General features: G+C 39.9%; 1 protein-coding gene across 16 annotated transcripts in view; it reads right to left on the reverse strand.

Annotated features, from left to right (window-relative positions):
* Nucleotides 1-16892, reverse strand: part of THRB (thyroid hormone receptor beta) — a 382979-nt gene that overhangs the window by 42423 nt on the left and 323664 nt on the right. The window contains exon 1 of one of the 16 annotated variants that reach the window (XM_027040943.2): nt 9640-10907. The exons of the other annotated variants lie outside the window; for them this stretch is intronic. Coding sequence (XP_026896744.1) covers nt 9640-9967 — 328 coding nt within the window. The 5' untranslated portion in view covers nt 9968-10907. Of the gene's footprint in view, nt 1-9639; nt 10908-16892 lie in introns of those variants that run through there. 16 annotated transcript variants of the gene reach the window in all.

Raw genomic sequence — 16892 nt, forward strand, 5'->3', positions numbered from 1 at the left:
CTTATCAAATAAGCCACATGCTGGCCACTATGCCCTGCTAAGGAAAATGCACATGTAGTGCAAGTTTTGTCACCAGGAATGGACACTAAATAGATGTCCGTATTTGGTTCCGTCCAGAAACAAATATGAGAAACTGAACCCTGGAAGCCATGCTGCTCATTTGAGAACTGCATCTGCACATTATCCCAAGTGACTGTTGAAAAAAAATGGTTACCAAACACCCCATAAAACAAGACCAATATGTGGTAATCCAAGGGTGATATGTTTTCCTCAGCTCTTACATGCTCAGATGTATTATATTTTAGACTAATAAACTATGCTGCCACTTTATCAAGCGTATTATTATGAAAGCAAACTCCATCTGTTTGTTCAACAAAGACTTAGAGATTTTTTGTTTTAGTTGACACTTGGCAATGTCTGCTTAATTGCCAAGTATTATCCTGCATGTAGAATAGGTTGACATGGTAAAATATTACTAACATTTTCAACCTATTTTGTTAGCAGCTTCATTAAGATCTAATTCACATACCATATAATTCAATGGCTTTTTATATATTCATAGAGTTGTGAAATCATCTCCACAATCAGCTTTAGAACAATTTCCTCATCCCCCAAAGAAATCCTGTACCTTTAGATGTCACCTCCATTCCTCCTATCCCTTTCACCCCCTCTACTCTAAGCAACCGCAAATCTGTGTTCTGTTTCTACAGATGTCCCTCTTCTAGATATTTTTTACAAGTGAAATGATACATTTTGTGGCTTGTGTGATTGGCTTTTAACTTAGCATAAGGTTTTCAAGGTTTAACCATGTTGTAGCTAACATTAATTTCAAAAACTTGATTCTCAGAGGGACCTGGTGTGTGAAAAGGCAAAGTTGTGTATATTTATGCTGGAAATCATGCAACAGGCAGTAAGCCTGGCTTCTTGGTTTGCACTAGATTCAAGCCTTTCCCATGTATGAGTAAAATCAGAAGGCTGTCTAGTTTAATTCTCTTGAAAGAGTTCAGAAACCATTCCCCATCTGGCCAATTTTACCTTTGGTATAGGACCCCTTGCCAAACAAAACTGTCTAAAAGGAGCAGTGGTTATCATTGGTGGTGGGAAATACTTTGGACGGTTTAGAGAGGTCCATGTTGCTGATTTATCTTGTGGAACTATCAACTTAAAACCATCGAAAGATCCTAACTAGTTTGGGTGAGGTTATCAAATGAGACTATATATTAACACCCCTAAGGAAGCTAAGTCTTTGGCAAGTTGAGTCATTCTTTACATTTTATTTTATTTTATTTTAGTTATTTATTTTAGAGGGGGGGAAGGGCAGAAGAAGAAGAAGAAGAAGAAGAAGAAGAAGAAGAAGAAGAAGAAAGAGAGAGAGAGAGAGAGAGAGAGAGAGAATCTCAAGCAGGCTCCATCTCATCAGATCATGACCTGAGTTGAAATCAAGAGTTGGATGCTTAACTGACTGAGCCACCCAGGAGCCCCTAATTCTTTCAATTTTATATTGAACCTTCTCACTTCATCCCACAGCTCAGATCCTTCTGATTTAAGCTTTTTACCCCACTAGCACCTTCTTCCCCATGTCATTTCTTTATATATGTAAAAAATCTTGAATGGCTTATCTCTTCGTCTTTTCCCAACATACTAATGCTGATTCCTTTTACCTTTAATTTTTAGTATTAAGCACCAAGTTTTGCATCATGTTTATTTTTAATCTCTGATAAACACAATATTAATCCATCTGTCCAGCCACCCAGCCATTTATTTATTTAACAAACATGCATGGGCCTAGTGGGTAAGACACTGGGTACAAACATGAAATGGCATTAACTTTAAAGATATTCTTTCATTGCAGTCTGCATATTTCCAGCAGAGTTGCCCCAGAAATTCCCGTTTCACCAAATCTTTCCCCAGAACAGCAACCACCTTTCCATGTTCCCCACTACCCTGATGGGGTCCTTGAACATCTTTGCTTTCCTCCTTGCCCTCTGGCTGGCTAGGCCCTTGCTACTGGGGGATGGATAACATAGAGTCCTAAGTCTTCCAACTCTAAACCACCGTGGGGAAAGAAGGGAAAAGGAAGCAGGAGGAGGACCAGATAGAAGTTGTTGATTCAGAAAAGGGGAGAAGACATGATGACAAGGGACTCTGGGATCCCACCGTCTGGAAATCTGAGCACAGAAAAGGGGCAAAGCAAGTTTCAGATTATTTCTTCTGACTCAAAAATTCCTGAAACTAAAATATATCCATTTTTAGGACTAAGTCTCATAGTCCAGTTTCATGTACAAGTCTCTAGCTAAACTTTGTCCCTGTCTCTGTAGACTCAAGTAAAGTAGCTGACATAACCTTTTGATCCATAATCAGAGCTAAAACACTTGAAGATGCAAATCACTAGGAAAGGGAATAGATTGGTATAATGAGTTTCGGTCAAGATTTTAATCAAAGGGGCACACACACTGGCAGTCCACAGTGTTTGGATTGTGGAGCGTTCAAAAATCTCAGCTAATTTTTAAAACCAGAACATTTAAGATGACATCCAGATTTCCTGCTTCATGTGCAAAATCAAAAGCTCTGGCAATACTGAGTCCAAATTCGCACAGGGTGATGATCAACTAAACTGAGAAGGGCAGTCCATCTCTGAAGAAAGAGATATACTTTCTAGTCCATCACAGTCCACGCCACTTCCTGTTACACCCCAACCCTGAGGCTATTTATGTTTATAAATGCCATTTGTGTTTATTGTATCTTTTTATAGGTAAAGAAATATTTCACACAATTTTAATTTTTGTCAAAAATGGGAAGACAAAAGTAATTCAAGGAAAAGGAGAGAGAATATATTTCTTTGTGAAATTTAAAAATATTTTTATCATATAACATATACACAATATGTATATTGGTTAAAAATTTAAGTTCAGCAGTCTTTATAAAACAACTGTGCCTTTCTCTCATTAATATCAACTCTCTGGCACTTGTAGGCACTGGAGTTTTAGAACTCCGATACTAATGTGGTCTTTTCCCATTTTAAAAGAGGGGATGGGTTAGAAAACAGGAAGGTATAGTGCATTAGAAGAGTGGGAGAGGAGGAGAGCAGAAAGGGTCACCAGAAATGGGCACTAGTTGCCTCTGATTTTATACTGAGAGTTCATCTATGGCATTGGGCTTCCACACTTATTTCAGTTCCTGCATGTTTGAGAAAAATGGGTGCCTTTTCTTCATCTAGAAATTGATTCAGAATGAGATTCAAGGTTATGGCTCTAAAAATGTGGACTATCAGCTCTTCAGACTGATGTTTAATGAAGAGGAATGAGTGGTTGCATTTGTCATCAGGATAACATCATTGTTGTGTAAACTCTACTGGTCTCCCTGCAGGTATGCCTTGTAGTCATGATAGATGTGTACTTCACAGAGTGTGAAGTAAAGGAGGTTATTGCCCTCATGGTGCTAATGATCTAGATAGAGTTGACATAAACAAGCGTATATGATGAAGAGAACCCAAATCCAGACTATAGGAATGATCTTTAACACATATATGTAAGTAGCATGTTGCATATATATGTATATATATGCATATATATGTATATATGTTCAAGTGTAATCCATTTTGAAACAACTCGGTGTACAAGAATCTAGATTTTTCAATATGAAAACTGAGGAGAGATTTTTACATTACAAAAAGATCCTTTTACTGCAGATATTCTCTAAATGTTATGTCCTTTAACGCAGTGGTTCTCAACCAGGAGTGATTTTGCCCCAGAGGGACATTTGGCAATATCTGGACACACTGTTGGTTGTCACAACAAGGCATGAGCAGTTGTATGCTACTGGAATGTCATATATAGAGGCAGGAATGCTGCTAAACATCCTACAAGGCATGGGTCAGCCCTACAATAATGATTGGATGCCAAATGTCCATGGTGCCAAGGTTGAGAAACTCTGGTCTAATATGTATTATGTAATTTTAAAAAAAGTTATTTATTTTTAAGAGAGAGAGCACGAGCAGGGGAGGGGTAGAGATAGGGACAGTGGATCCAAAGCGGGATCTGTGCTTTCAGCCCAGAGCCTGATGCAGGGCTCGAACCCATGAACCATGAGATCATGACCTGAGCCAAAGTCAGATGCTTAACTGACTAGGCCACCCAGGTGCACCTCTATAAAAAAAAAAAAAGGTGGTTTACACAAATGATTCAGCACTATTGTATAAAACAAGGGATACCTGCCTCTGAAGCCAGGGCCAGTTGGGAGCTGGGGTATTGAAGAAATGTGGTGCTGGTTAAGTAGAAGAAGCTTATGGGCTGTGAGCTGAGTTAGTGACCTGAAGTGATGCAGGCTGAGAATGGCAGGGCACATACTGGGGTATGGGTAACAGTGGCTGGTAGCTGGGAAAAGAGCATCATTGGTTTGGGGAAGTATGGCAGAGAGAAGGATCCATGGAGAAACTGGCCAAGATTTCTGGAAAAGAGGGTGTGGATAGAAGCACAAAAGCCAGAATCAAAATTTCTCTTTAGGGCAGGGAAGCCAGAATCTTCCCTGTGGGGAGGGAGGAGTTGGTGGAGTTAGTGTTGATCTAATAAGGCATGGAAAAGGGTTTGGAACTTTGAGGAGGAGCCTCTTGGTGGTTGTAGAGAGCAGGGAATCATTGCCAGTGAGTGGCTGGAAGCAGAAGGCTTTGAGAAGGCCGGTGAACGTGGAGAGAAGATGACAGGGCAACATGGCAGGAAGTATCTGCAGATGAAGAAATGGGGGGAGGGTGGGATGACCACTCAAAAGCACATGTCTCCAGGAGAACAGGCAATTCTCTAAAGCAGCCAGTACAGTACAGAGGGAGCGGAGATGAGGGTAGTACCAAGGACAGCGCACGGAAGCTCAGCAGTCATGAAGATCTGGAAAAGGAAGAATATAGACACTAAGTGAGCACTGGTACTTAGTATCAGTATAAGAAGATGAGGGGTCATATCATACAAGCTAGACCAGAGCAGGTGGTAGAGTAGAAAGCAACGGGACCTCAGGCTCAATGCACCTGAATGCCAAGAGCTGAGAAAAAAAACTTTGAGTTTGTAGGAAAGTATTTATAGAGGGATGCAAGGTGGTGGACATTTCCATATGCAGGAAATAAACAGCACCAATAGTTTCTCACAAGCCTTTCCATCATCTGACATCAGTTTCTCATAATGCCTTGGATTCCTGCTATTAGCTTTCATCGTGAGCAATCACAGTGGTTGCTGTAGGATGAGGTTAGGGCATCCGGTGAAACTTCTGAAGGACATGCTTTTGACAAGACAGTTCTCTAATTCTTGGCAAAGAAGGGAAAGAAGAGTCAGCTCATGCTTTTGTCTGCACTTGGACTAGGTCTAGAAATTACTATTCTTCTTTACTTTGCTTCCAGTTCTAGACACTGAGAAGAGGCCCTTTTATTTAACCTTTTTAACAGCAAATGTGCTTTGCATTAAAAAAAAAAAATAGTAGTTCTATTGTTTTCTAGACCGGTGGTGTCTCTTAATAGTATCCGGGTAGCAGTGCCTAATTTGAAATGCTAACCTTATGTCAACACCCCTACATTACATAAGCATTATAGAAAAATCTGAAGCATTAACTTCTTAAGTAATATGCTTTAAAGACATGATATCTACAACACTTGTTGCACTGGGTGGACTAATCATATGTGTTTAAATTAAACAAATTAAACTAGTGGGGGAGAGAAGGGAGGAAAGAGAGGGGCAGCAAAAGAGAGAGTGAGGGAGAGGTAAAGGGGAAGTTGGGAGCAGGGGAGACAGAGAGGAGGTAGAGGGGCAGGAAGGGAAGGAGAGGGAAATGTTGAGAAAGAAATGGAAATAGTGTACGATCATCTCACATTCAGGTTTGTGGTTGGAAGTGATGATGTGGTTGGGAGACTCATGAATCTTCCCCTTGTTTGGTTTCCTTTCCTGCTTGCCTTTCCAGAGACTGAGTGTGATTCTAGGGCTTAAGGGTACCTGTTTCTCATGGAACATTTTTTTTTTTTCTAGGCAGACTTTGGAATCTCCCCATGTCCACTCTACTGTATAGCAATCCTTCTCTAACTTTAAAAGAGGCCAAGGAAATTCTAATTAGAGATCATATTTCTTTGGGGCTTAACTCTTCTTTTTAATCCAGTCCTCTTGATGTGGGTCACTTCAAACATCCCCCACCTTACCATTTAATTTCCATTTCTAATGTCTACACAATTATTCACATGAAGTCAGAAGAACTACAGGACATGAAAAAAGGTTTAGATTCCTATCCCTGAGACAGAGGGGCTATGAAAACAGAATCAGAAAGGACAGTTCTATGTACAGTTTCTGCTTCATTATTAATATTTTTTTCTGCAACACCAATATTATGACTTTAGAAAAAGAGCATGTGCAATCAAAAGCAAAACTGAACAGGACAAAAATACTCCATCTCTTTGATCCTGGCTCAAAACCAGGAATTTCTTATCCTCTTGGACATGATAACCAACTCTGATGCAAACACGCCAGCAAATTTCGGACATACAATGCCTATAAAGATGGCACATAGAATGTCAAGCAAAGAATCCTGTGGAAGGGGGTTGCACAGGACAGACACTCCAGGGAATGACTCTATTTAAACAGACCCAGAGTCTGACTGTTCTCCCCACAGGGCACCCAGACTCAAGCTGTTTGGGTACTTAGGAATGTAAGTGGAATTTCTGTTGGAAACAGCCAGCAACCCACACCCCCTTCCCCCAAAAGACAAGAAAAGTTATCGACTTTTAATTATGCTGAAACCCTGGTCACAAAGGAGAAGACACAACATCCTGGTTGCCAGTTCCCTTCCCCTCTGGCTGATTTCCAAACCTACTTTTCTCTTCTTCTAGGGCTAGGGGCTAGGGTGAAGTGTGTGATCAGAACTGGCTGTGAAGGCTGATTTTAACATAACAAATCAAGGCTATGTTACTCTAAAGACAAAAAAAAAAAAAAAAAAAAAAAAAGGAGCTGGTATCTTCTGTGATTGCTAGGGTTCTTTTTATTTGTCTCTAACTTTTAAAAAGTAAAAATGTATTTTCTCATATTCTTTACGAAAAATAAGACAGACATTACATTCTGCATTTCAGCCTTCCTCAATGTGAAAATGATATGGCTCTGCCCCCTGCCCCCAATTCTTAAAGTTTTATTTTAAATTTGATTCAAGGAACTGAATTCTGACTCTTCCTTAGTTCATGTCTTCCATGCTTCAGGAGCTTGATAACGTTTCCCCCCTCTTGGCTATAAATGTAAAAACAAAAACAACACAAAAAGAACTAAAAGTCATTCTGAAGTGTACCACTAAGATAACTAGTCTTGACATTGGGTTCTGTAGCCTTCCTTTATTTCATGTATGGGTACTTATAGTAAATTTTTTTTACAAGATTATGATCCTTTTCTATATACTAGAAACACAATTAAAGGCTAAAGAATAAGCCATCCTTAAAAAAAAAATGAAAAAGTTAAGACAGCTGTGCTATTGAGTTTGTAGTGCTGTAGTGACAGAAAGAAACCCAGATGAAACAATTATGAATTTCATGAAAATAGATAAAAATCCAATTGGAATAATGAGCTGTGCCCCACTGAACACCTGTTTATACTCTTAATTTTGCCTTAAGGAGATACTACTGATGTCCTCCAACAACAACAAAAATCAATAATGGATCAATATGGATAAACATGTCGGGCACGACCTTTTGTCCTAAGAGACAGTTAACAGCTGGGTTCAGTTTTACTGGGATTTACTTAAAGACTTGTAACAGTAAATAATGGCGCATTTAAGAATATTTGCCTGCTTTGATTTAGTGAGTTTGGCAGGTGGCAGTGGCCTTTCAATGGCATATGGCTTTGGGAAATTACATCAATATATGCATACAATGTGTCTTAGCCTCTAGTTCAAGCATCAAATTAATTAGCAAAGAATCTCTGGTTTAACGTTTTATGAGCAAATATTCTCCAGCACTGCTTGAAGAACACGCTGTGAAAAGACAAAAGAAAACAGAGTAAAAGAGCCTGAAAAGTTTTGCAGGAATTTTTAAGAATAGCAGAATGCCCAAATAGAGGGGCAGGCACCCTATTGTCTTGCGCTCCTACAACCTTATGAGAGGCATTTCCGGGCATGTCTAACGAGGCAGTGTTAACTTCTTTTCAAAGATAAGTTACTTATAAGTGTAATACTAAATGAAATAGAAAGCACACAATCAATCTATCTCAAATGTTCCCATTAGGGGACTTACGTGGTGTGCCCCTTGTAATCGGTGAGAAATTTGGGCATCCTTACAGGGGATATTAAGGATATCCTTGAAATTAAATGAAAATGCAGACAATTACTCTGAAAATGTTTTATGTTGTAATTCCATTTATATTTCATATTTGGAAGTTAGAGAACAGCACAGAAAATCCGAACTCAGTGTATGGTAAAAACTAAACAGGGGTTTGAGTTTGAGGTTTTTGTTTTTTAGATTTTGTTTTCAAAACAGTCCACTTTTAATTACGGAGTCACATTAAGAAAAGCAAATGATAATTTTTGTAGTAGCCATAATCAACTAAGCCATATTCTGTTCTAAGATAATTTTGCAAAGAAATTCACCTTTGAGGATCAATGGGCATCATATTTTTGCTGATTACAGAAACCTGTAAATTTGATTTCCTATGCAATATCCTGTAGGTCATACACAGGGAAAAAACAGTTTCTGGCATATTTGTGCTAGAATTTAAGCTATTTCCAAAATATCTGGCAGAGGCTACTACTTTCCCTGAGTACTACCTGTTTGCTTCTTTTATTTTATTGTTTGGTGTGCAAGAAATGTTCTATTGATAGAAAATTAAGCAGCATTGTAAAGCCACAGTGTCTATTAAAATAACTAGATATTGCAGTTGTCTTAACTTTGGATATTTTGAAGGATATTACACTTGCTTTCATATAGAGAATTCATTTGACATGATTCCAGACATGTGAAACTTTAGGGACAAAGTGGCAATAGAAAGTGTATTAGTTCCTTTCTGAGTTTTATGTTCTTATGGCTTACTGTGGTCACAAGTGGGTTCTTTCTAGCTTAACATGGATAAGTAAATATATTAAGATGAACATTTATAAATCCCAACATATCAATGTTATACTATTATGAAAAGTCACTAAAATATTTTATTAGTTAACTATAATAAACTTTGAATATGAAATACCAAGAAAAAAAATCAAATGAGCTTTTAATCTGAACCTGAACTGGGGAGAATTAGCCTACTTCAAAAGCCAGAGTGCCTATTATCCACCAAGGGGAAGCCTTTTACATATTCTCTTTAGCAAAGAAACTGACCATATTCATTTTGAGATATATGTGTGTGTGTATATATATATATATATATATAGACACATTCACACACACTATACACACACACACACAGCTTAAAAAATCAGCTCGACCCAGCTTTCATATATGCTTGGAAAAAAAGTGCTTGGAAATCTTTGTTGCTCACAGACCCCTCTCAAATCACCTAGCAACCTCTCTCTTTACTGCTGTTTTTAATTTCGAACATTCAGCGTTCAGAGTCAAAGATTTGACAGAGCTGATGCAAACTGTAACTTTAAAACACAACGGAAACCGACGTGGAAACTTTTAACAAATTCAAGTAAAACGGTCCCTACCTTTTTTTTGAGAGTACGATGGCGACTGCACTTGAGAAAAAGTAGGCTTTTCTTCAGTGAAATATTCAGGTTGGCTGTATTGATTCAGGGCCATGTCCAAGTCAGAGTCCTTGCTTTTCAGCATGTTTCCAGGGTAACTACAGGTATAAGGCTGATTCACTGCCCAGGCCTGTTCCATATATATGTTGTTACTGGGCACAGCCTGAGCGTTGCAACCACTGTAACCCGGACTATCTTCGAAATACGTGTAATAATCAGTGGCCTGCATGTAGCAGTTGCTGCCGGCAGCCGAGTGCACTTCATATACCTCTTGCATGCAGTAGTTCATTTTGTTACCCCGCTTCAGTTTCTACTTTACATAGACACACACTCTACACATGCATTCACCAGCCCCATACACCCTGAGAGCCGGGCATATACACCGAGAAGCGTCCATCCATACGCATGAAATGAGAAGGGAAGATGAATAAACACCACCACCAACACAGCAACTCAGCTTGCTTTACTTCGGAATAGCACCTGATGTGCTAAAATCCTATTTAGGTTGAGGTGTCTTTTGAGCTCTCCTGCCATTCAAACATATTGGAAAGCAGCTTTCTGACTGTCAAAGGTCTTAAGCAGAGAATGCAGCTAATTCCTGGGGAAGATGGCACACAGGTAGGGATGACCGTCACTCAGCTGGAAGAGTGACAGCAAGAACGCTCCTGTTATTCCGAAGCTGGGAAGATGCATTTTATACGCTTGTTTTTAACCGCTTTTAACGCGATTAGAAAATGATTACTCATTGTGATGTCATTTTGGTTGACAACTTAAGCACAAAACATCATAAAGACATCTTAGAGAATATCCTTGGATACGCACAAAATCCTAAAATCAATAATCCAGTTTATTAGCACGACCCAGAGAAAATCCCAGTAGTAACGAGATGACTGACTCCAAAACATTAATCTAGTCATGCAAGTGCTACTGGTTAAATCTGTTGGATGTAACGGATGGGCTTTTAATAGCGGGATCCAACCATCTTCCTAATGACACGCAGGCCCTACAGGTTGTAGAAACATGCCAAGGAAAGCCACTTCTGAAAATGCTTTTCACGGGTATCTGTGAATGAGTTCTGTTTTGTTCCTTGCAGCTGATGATTTTCTACATCATTAGCACTAATCTACAGGAGACCTAAAGCTTAAATTAGCTTTGCTCATTCTGCTTTTACGTTTTGTTTATGAGCACGAGGGAGAGTCTGTGCCGGTGCCCTTAAATGAAGAGCCTCTACTCTAATAGCACTGTCTCCACCACCGCCCCCCCCGCCCCGTTCCCTCCCCTGTTTGTACAACAGCAGTCTTGGAAGTAGTGTGTGGATAGCTGTGTACATCTATCATTTTATTCCAGTCAAATCTGCTTTTGAGATTATTTTCGAGCTTAATTGTGATTTAAGTCGTATTCACGTGCTTGAGGTTTAAAGACAGCGATCAAAAGAGAAAAAGCATTTTCTATAAGAATCACCACATCTTTTAACTGAGATGCTAACAAATATCAAATTACACCCTAAATGCTTGCTGAGATGATTACTAAGGGTTTTTCTCCAGGTGGATAAGCATGTGTATGCCTACCATATGTGTGTGTTCTAGGTCATGATTCAGGAAGGGCCAAAGCTGCTTTCTTTTCTCTTCCTTCCAGAGACTCAGTGTGCAGGGCTGGGACTCAGGTGGTGACATTTACACCTTGTTTTATGACCTTGTTGGTATTTCCCTCCTAAGGGACCACAGACACTGTAATATTGTAATACTCAATAGTGAGACCTCCTCTTTGGACATGAAGTTCTAGTCAACTGCAACATGGGATTCTGGGACAGGGCTGTGTGACAGCCATTCAGCAAACACCTATGGGGTGTCTGTTAAGTGCACAGCAGGGAGGTGGCTGTGGCGGGGGGGGGGAGAGAGCAGAGATGGTTGTCCCCAAATTTGATCCCACCCCTGCCACTAAGTAGCTTAGTAGCACATGTATTCAATATACAGACTGATACTCAAGGGAGTCTTTAAGCGCTGGTGATTTTATAAACAAAGTAAAGGAACCATTGATTCGAGGGAAGAGAATAAGCAAAAGGTGAGACAGAACAAGGGAAGAAACCCAGGCAGACCTCATGGATGTTTCCTAATAAGACTCCTGGAGAGAAACTGCAACTGAACTAGAAGACAAAGGAATTTTCTCCAAATTGATACATTTGAGTCAGGAAAGTGAACTGCAGTGTCCTAGACAGCAGGAAAATTACCATAAGGAATAACAAACATAGCTAATATTTTAATAGTGTTTTTACTCTCTGATTACTCTTCAAACGAATAAAAGATTTATTTGCAAGTGTTTTTAAGAACACATACACGTAACATTGCAATTAACATTTTCTCCCTACTGAAAATGTCAAAACATTTCATTGGAAGCAGTGACTGTTTTCCGAAAACCCCAGGAAAAAGGATCCGGGCCTTATGTGTTTTGTCTGATTTCATTGATTTATCTCAAATTTCCGCACACTAATCTGAAAATTAACCTTTCAGTAAAGCAGTTTTTCTTTCCTGGCAAACATGCGTGTTCTAAGTCCTCTCTTTTCTGGTAAGGAGCCGCATGTCGGATCCATCCAATTCTACAGTTTTGCCCACTACATTTCCTGGCTCCCTTTCTATTTCACCGAAGGCACAAATCCAAGCAATTTCTTGCTTTTCACCAGTAACGGTATCAACCAAAGCCAGAGCCTCAACTTTCATTTCAAAGGAACACTTAAAAACACCTTCCAGAAATCTCCAAATGTGCTTAGACAAATGAGAGGTACTCTGCCCCAGAACTGGATATACATACTGCAGAGAAAAAGGAAGGAATGGTTCTGGCAACGTTTTCTTCCTCAAGTTTTACAAGACACGTAGAAGACTTCCGAGAGTCAATGGCTGAATCAAAACAATCCTGAGTTGCCTCAGAAATCTCTGAATAGGAAATGAAAGTTCCAGACCATATTTAAGAGAACTCACTTTCTCACTAACTGTTGTCTTTTGGAGAACACAGTACAAAATTTTCTTGAATGCACTCCTTGCTCCAAGTGGGGGATATTCTTTACGTGTAATAGGTGCATGAAACTCTCATTACCGTGAGTTGAAAATGGAGTCCAGTGCTCACGCTGAATTTGAAATATGGCCCCTCACACCCTGAGGAAAGCAATCACAGTGCTGTCACTTGTGATCGATCTGGCATGCTTCTTTGTGAAGTCGATAAAGCAATTTAAACATATTATGTGTCACAAATGAGGTGAGCTTTGGTAAGATTGTTTTCTTATTTCCCAGGCTGACTACTCTAATTTAGTTACTTAAAGGGAAGCTTAAATAAGACTTATTTGACCCATAGTGCATCAAACTGCCTGAAATAAACTTGGGAGGGCTTTAATAATTCTCATTAGAAGTGTTTCAATCAATAATAATTTATTATGTAAATACATCTCTGTCTTCAGCTGGAAGGAAATAACCTAAAAGGAAAAGACTAATAATATTGCTTGGAAAACCTCGTAGGTAAACAACAAACCCTCAAGGTCTCTGAAGGAGGAAAGCTGCTTCTTTCAGTCTCTTTTCCTCTGTTGTCAGCTGTGTTGATTCTCAAATAAGGCTGCACATTGGCATCACCCAAACACTAAAAAACATTAATGCCTATGTGCCACGCTCAGAAATTCTGATTTGATCAGTGTGGGGTGAAATGTGAGCATCAAGATTTGTTTTAAGCTTATTTATATATTTTGAGAGAGAGAGAGAGAGAGCAGGGGAGGGGAAGAGAGAATCCCACGTAGACTCCAAAATGTCAGTGCAGAGCCTGGTGCGGGGCTCGAACTCACGAAGTGTGAGATCATGCCCTGAGCTGAAATCAAGAGTCGCATGCTCCACTGACTGAACCGCCCAGGCGCCCGAGCATCAAGATTTTTTAAAGTTCCCCAGGTTATTTTCACAGGCAGCAAAATTTGAGAACTGCTGTTCTACTGGGTGTTCAACCATAGCCCCTTTACCACGAGCCAGAGCATCCTTCATACTTCTTTTTGCGCATCTGCAGTTTTGCTACATATTTCCCTTAGTTCTTAAAAATTTACCGTCCGCACCTCGACCTGGCTCCACCTGTCCTTGAGTTCCCTAGACAAGCAGGGGCCACAGGCCAAGGAGACATACCAAGAAAGAACTAAATCCAAGGAAATGTGATAGCTGTTACATGGGAACGCGGGAACAATCTGCCTAGCGAGTTGGGCAGAACGTTATGGAAGAGGTGACCTGTGAACTGGCTTTTGAAGAGTACACAGGATTTCAACAATAGACGCCAGAAATACAAGACAGCTGAGGAGAAACGTCTTAGGGAGAGTGTTAGCAACTACACTTGCAAAAAAGCGCATGAAGATAATTAATAAACCTGAAAGCAATGTTAATGCTAGCTTAATAGTTTTCCTTTCTTTCTGCTTTAGTAATAGAATATCTAAATTTTAGTTGTGCAGTGGCCTTTGGGAAGAAACTTTTGTTTCCTAGTCTCCCTCACACATCGATGTGTCTGTGGGAATAAGTCCTGGCCAATGAGATGTGCTAGAAGAAATGTTGTAAGGCAGTTTCTAGGAAACTTAAGAAACAACTGGTGCATCTCATTTGCTTCTTCTAACTATTGGAATGTGGACATGATGTCTGTAGCCCCAGCCATGATTTTGGCCCATTAGAATGACAGCTGTACTCCAGATGATAGAAGAATGAACTGGAAGGAATCTAGGTTGATGAACCTAGAACTTCCACAGAACTGCCATACTAGTCTAGATTGTGAGCCTCGGGACTTTTGTTTGTTTCTTTTTTCTCCACAGGAGAGAGAAGTGAACATTTCATTTAGGTAGCTGCTTTCTCCTTTGTAAAATAGTGATAATCTTCACAATAACTGATGAGGTGGGTACCATTAAGAGTCAATATAAGTAAAGCATTAACTTTTTTAATTAAAAAAAGTTTTCATTTATTTTTGAGAGGGAGTATGAGAGTGTGAGTGGGGGAGGAGTGCAGAGCCTGACACGGGGCTTGAACTCACAAACTGTGAGATCGTGACCTGAGCCGAGATCAAGAGTTGATTGCTTAACTGAGTGAGCTACCCCTACGTAAAGCATTTAGAACAGTGACTGGCATGGTAAGTGATAGAATTATGTTTACATAATAATTATTATTATCGGAGGGCTTTAGGCTCTGTCTTAGACTTCCTCTTCTCAGTTGACATTTTCACTGTAGGTTAGGAGTCAGCAAGCTTTGGCCAATGGGACAAATTTGGATCACTACCTGTTTTGCAAATAAAGTTTTATTGAAACACAGTCACTCATTCATTTACATATTGTCTATGGCTGCCTCTATATCTACTCTGCTACAGTGGCAGAATTGAATAGTTGTAACAGAGACCATATGGCTTGCTAAAAGTATTTAGTATGTTTTATTTTATTTATTTTTCACTATATGAAATTTATTGTCACATTGGTTTCCATACAACACCCAGTGCTCATCCCCAAAGGTGCCCTCCTCAATACAGTATGTTTTAGAGAAAAAGTTTGCCATCGTCTGCTGTGGGTGATTGAACTCATCTTGTTTGATGGCTTTTAAAAAACAGGTAAATGCTAATGACATCCAAATGTATGTCTCCTCCCAGATGTCTCTCCTAAAACCAGAATCTGCTATCCAGCTGTCAGCTTGACATGTCCATTGGCACAACGAATAGGCATCTACAGTTTCATTCTTTCTAAAATCTGTTCCTCCTGCAGTCTTTCCATCTAGGTACCACCATCCACCTGGGGGTTTAAGCACAAAGCCTTGGTGCCTCCTTGACTCCTTACTTGCCCTCACTATCTACATCCAACCTATGAGCAAGTTCATTGTTTCTTCCTCCAAAATATATACTGCCTTGGAGGGAGAGAGAGAATTAAGGGGATTTGTTCCAGGCCTGGGATTTGACATTCCCACCTCAAGAATTATAAAAAAAACTTTGAGTTGATAGGTTCATGCCCAAGTCAGACCGTTTTGGAACTTTTTACTTCCTCAGTCCCAGGTACGTTAATTAGCATGAATCACTCTCCCCTTGAATATTTTTTACTTAAATTTTTTTTTATGTTTATCTATTTTTGAGAGAGAGCACGAGCAGGGGAGGGTCAGAGAGAGAGGGAGACACAGAATCTGAAGCAGGCTCCAGGCTCTGAGCTGTCAGCACAGAACCGGATTGGGGCTCGAATTCACGAACCATGAGATCATGACCTGAGCGGAAGTTGGACAGTTGACTGAACCACCCAGCTGCCCCTCCCTTGGTTATTTTAATTGTGTGATCCTGATTAACTGGACACCATGGCACTGGATTAACAGTCAGATGATGTTCCCAAAGTGATCCACAATACCACACAGTGTCCCAAGAGATGCTTTGAAGAAAAAGCAGTAACAAGGGGTTCTGTGGTCAAATGAGTTTGGGAAATAATGCATTGTATACCCCTCTTTTAGAGATTTGGAAACTAAAAGTGCCAAACTTTGTATGACTTCATGTAACTCAGTATTTCCCAAACACATCTGATCATAGAACCCATGTATCTGGTAACATCTGCTACAAGTGTTCCATGAAACCTGTTTTGAGAAACACAGAATTCTGTTCTATGAATATACTGCTGGAAGCAAGACCATCTATAAGGATACATCACCTGGAAGAGCAGTCTTTTTTCCCAGATTGCACCGAGGGCAGACATGTTTTTGGTTTTTACAAAGGAGGAAAGTGACCAGCCAGAAGAGGTGGGCAGGACACAAGGTCATGCAAATCCCAAGTGGCCACAGAACAAGACTGGGGCCTTTAGGCTCTGGGATTGAGTCTGTTTGGCAGGAATAGAAGCTCAAAGCCCTCATCTTTTAAAACAACTTGTACTCTTTGTTTCTAATTTTGCTTTTTTTCTGTTAGTATTTGAGAAAAACTTTTTTGATAGTTCCAGCCTGTTACAGCTCTTTACTAAAAGATACTAAGGGGAGGCTTTTGTTTGCAATCCATCACCAAGAACAATTTGCTTTTGCAAAAATGTGCTTAAAAAAGCAACAACATGGTTTACTAGCATAAAGGGAATGGATTCTGATCTGGTGTGATGGGAGAGAGGGCTCTGATGAGAACACTGAGGTGGGAACAACACACTCCTGGGGCCCAAGACGTCAAAAGCAGCCCCAGTAACTGAACTGAGAGCTGTCCAAGGATATGGAGGTTCTCAGAAG

Source organism: Acinonyx jubatus, chromosome C2 (assembly GCF_027475565.1).
Source record: "Acinonyx jubatus isolate Ajub_Pintada_27869175 chromosome C2, VMU_Ajub_asm_v1.0, whole genome shotgun sequence".
NCBI classification, from domain to species: Eukaryota; Metazoa; Chordata; class Mammalia; order Carnivora; family Felidae; genus Acinonyx; species Acinonyx jubatus.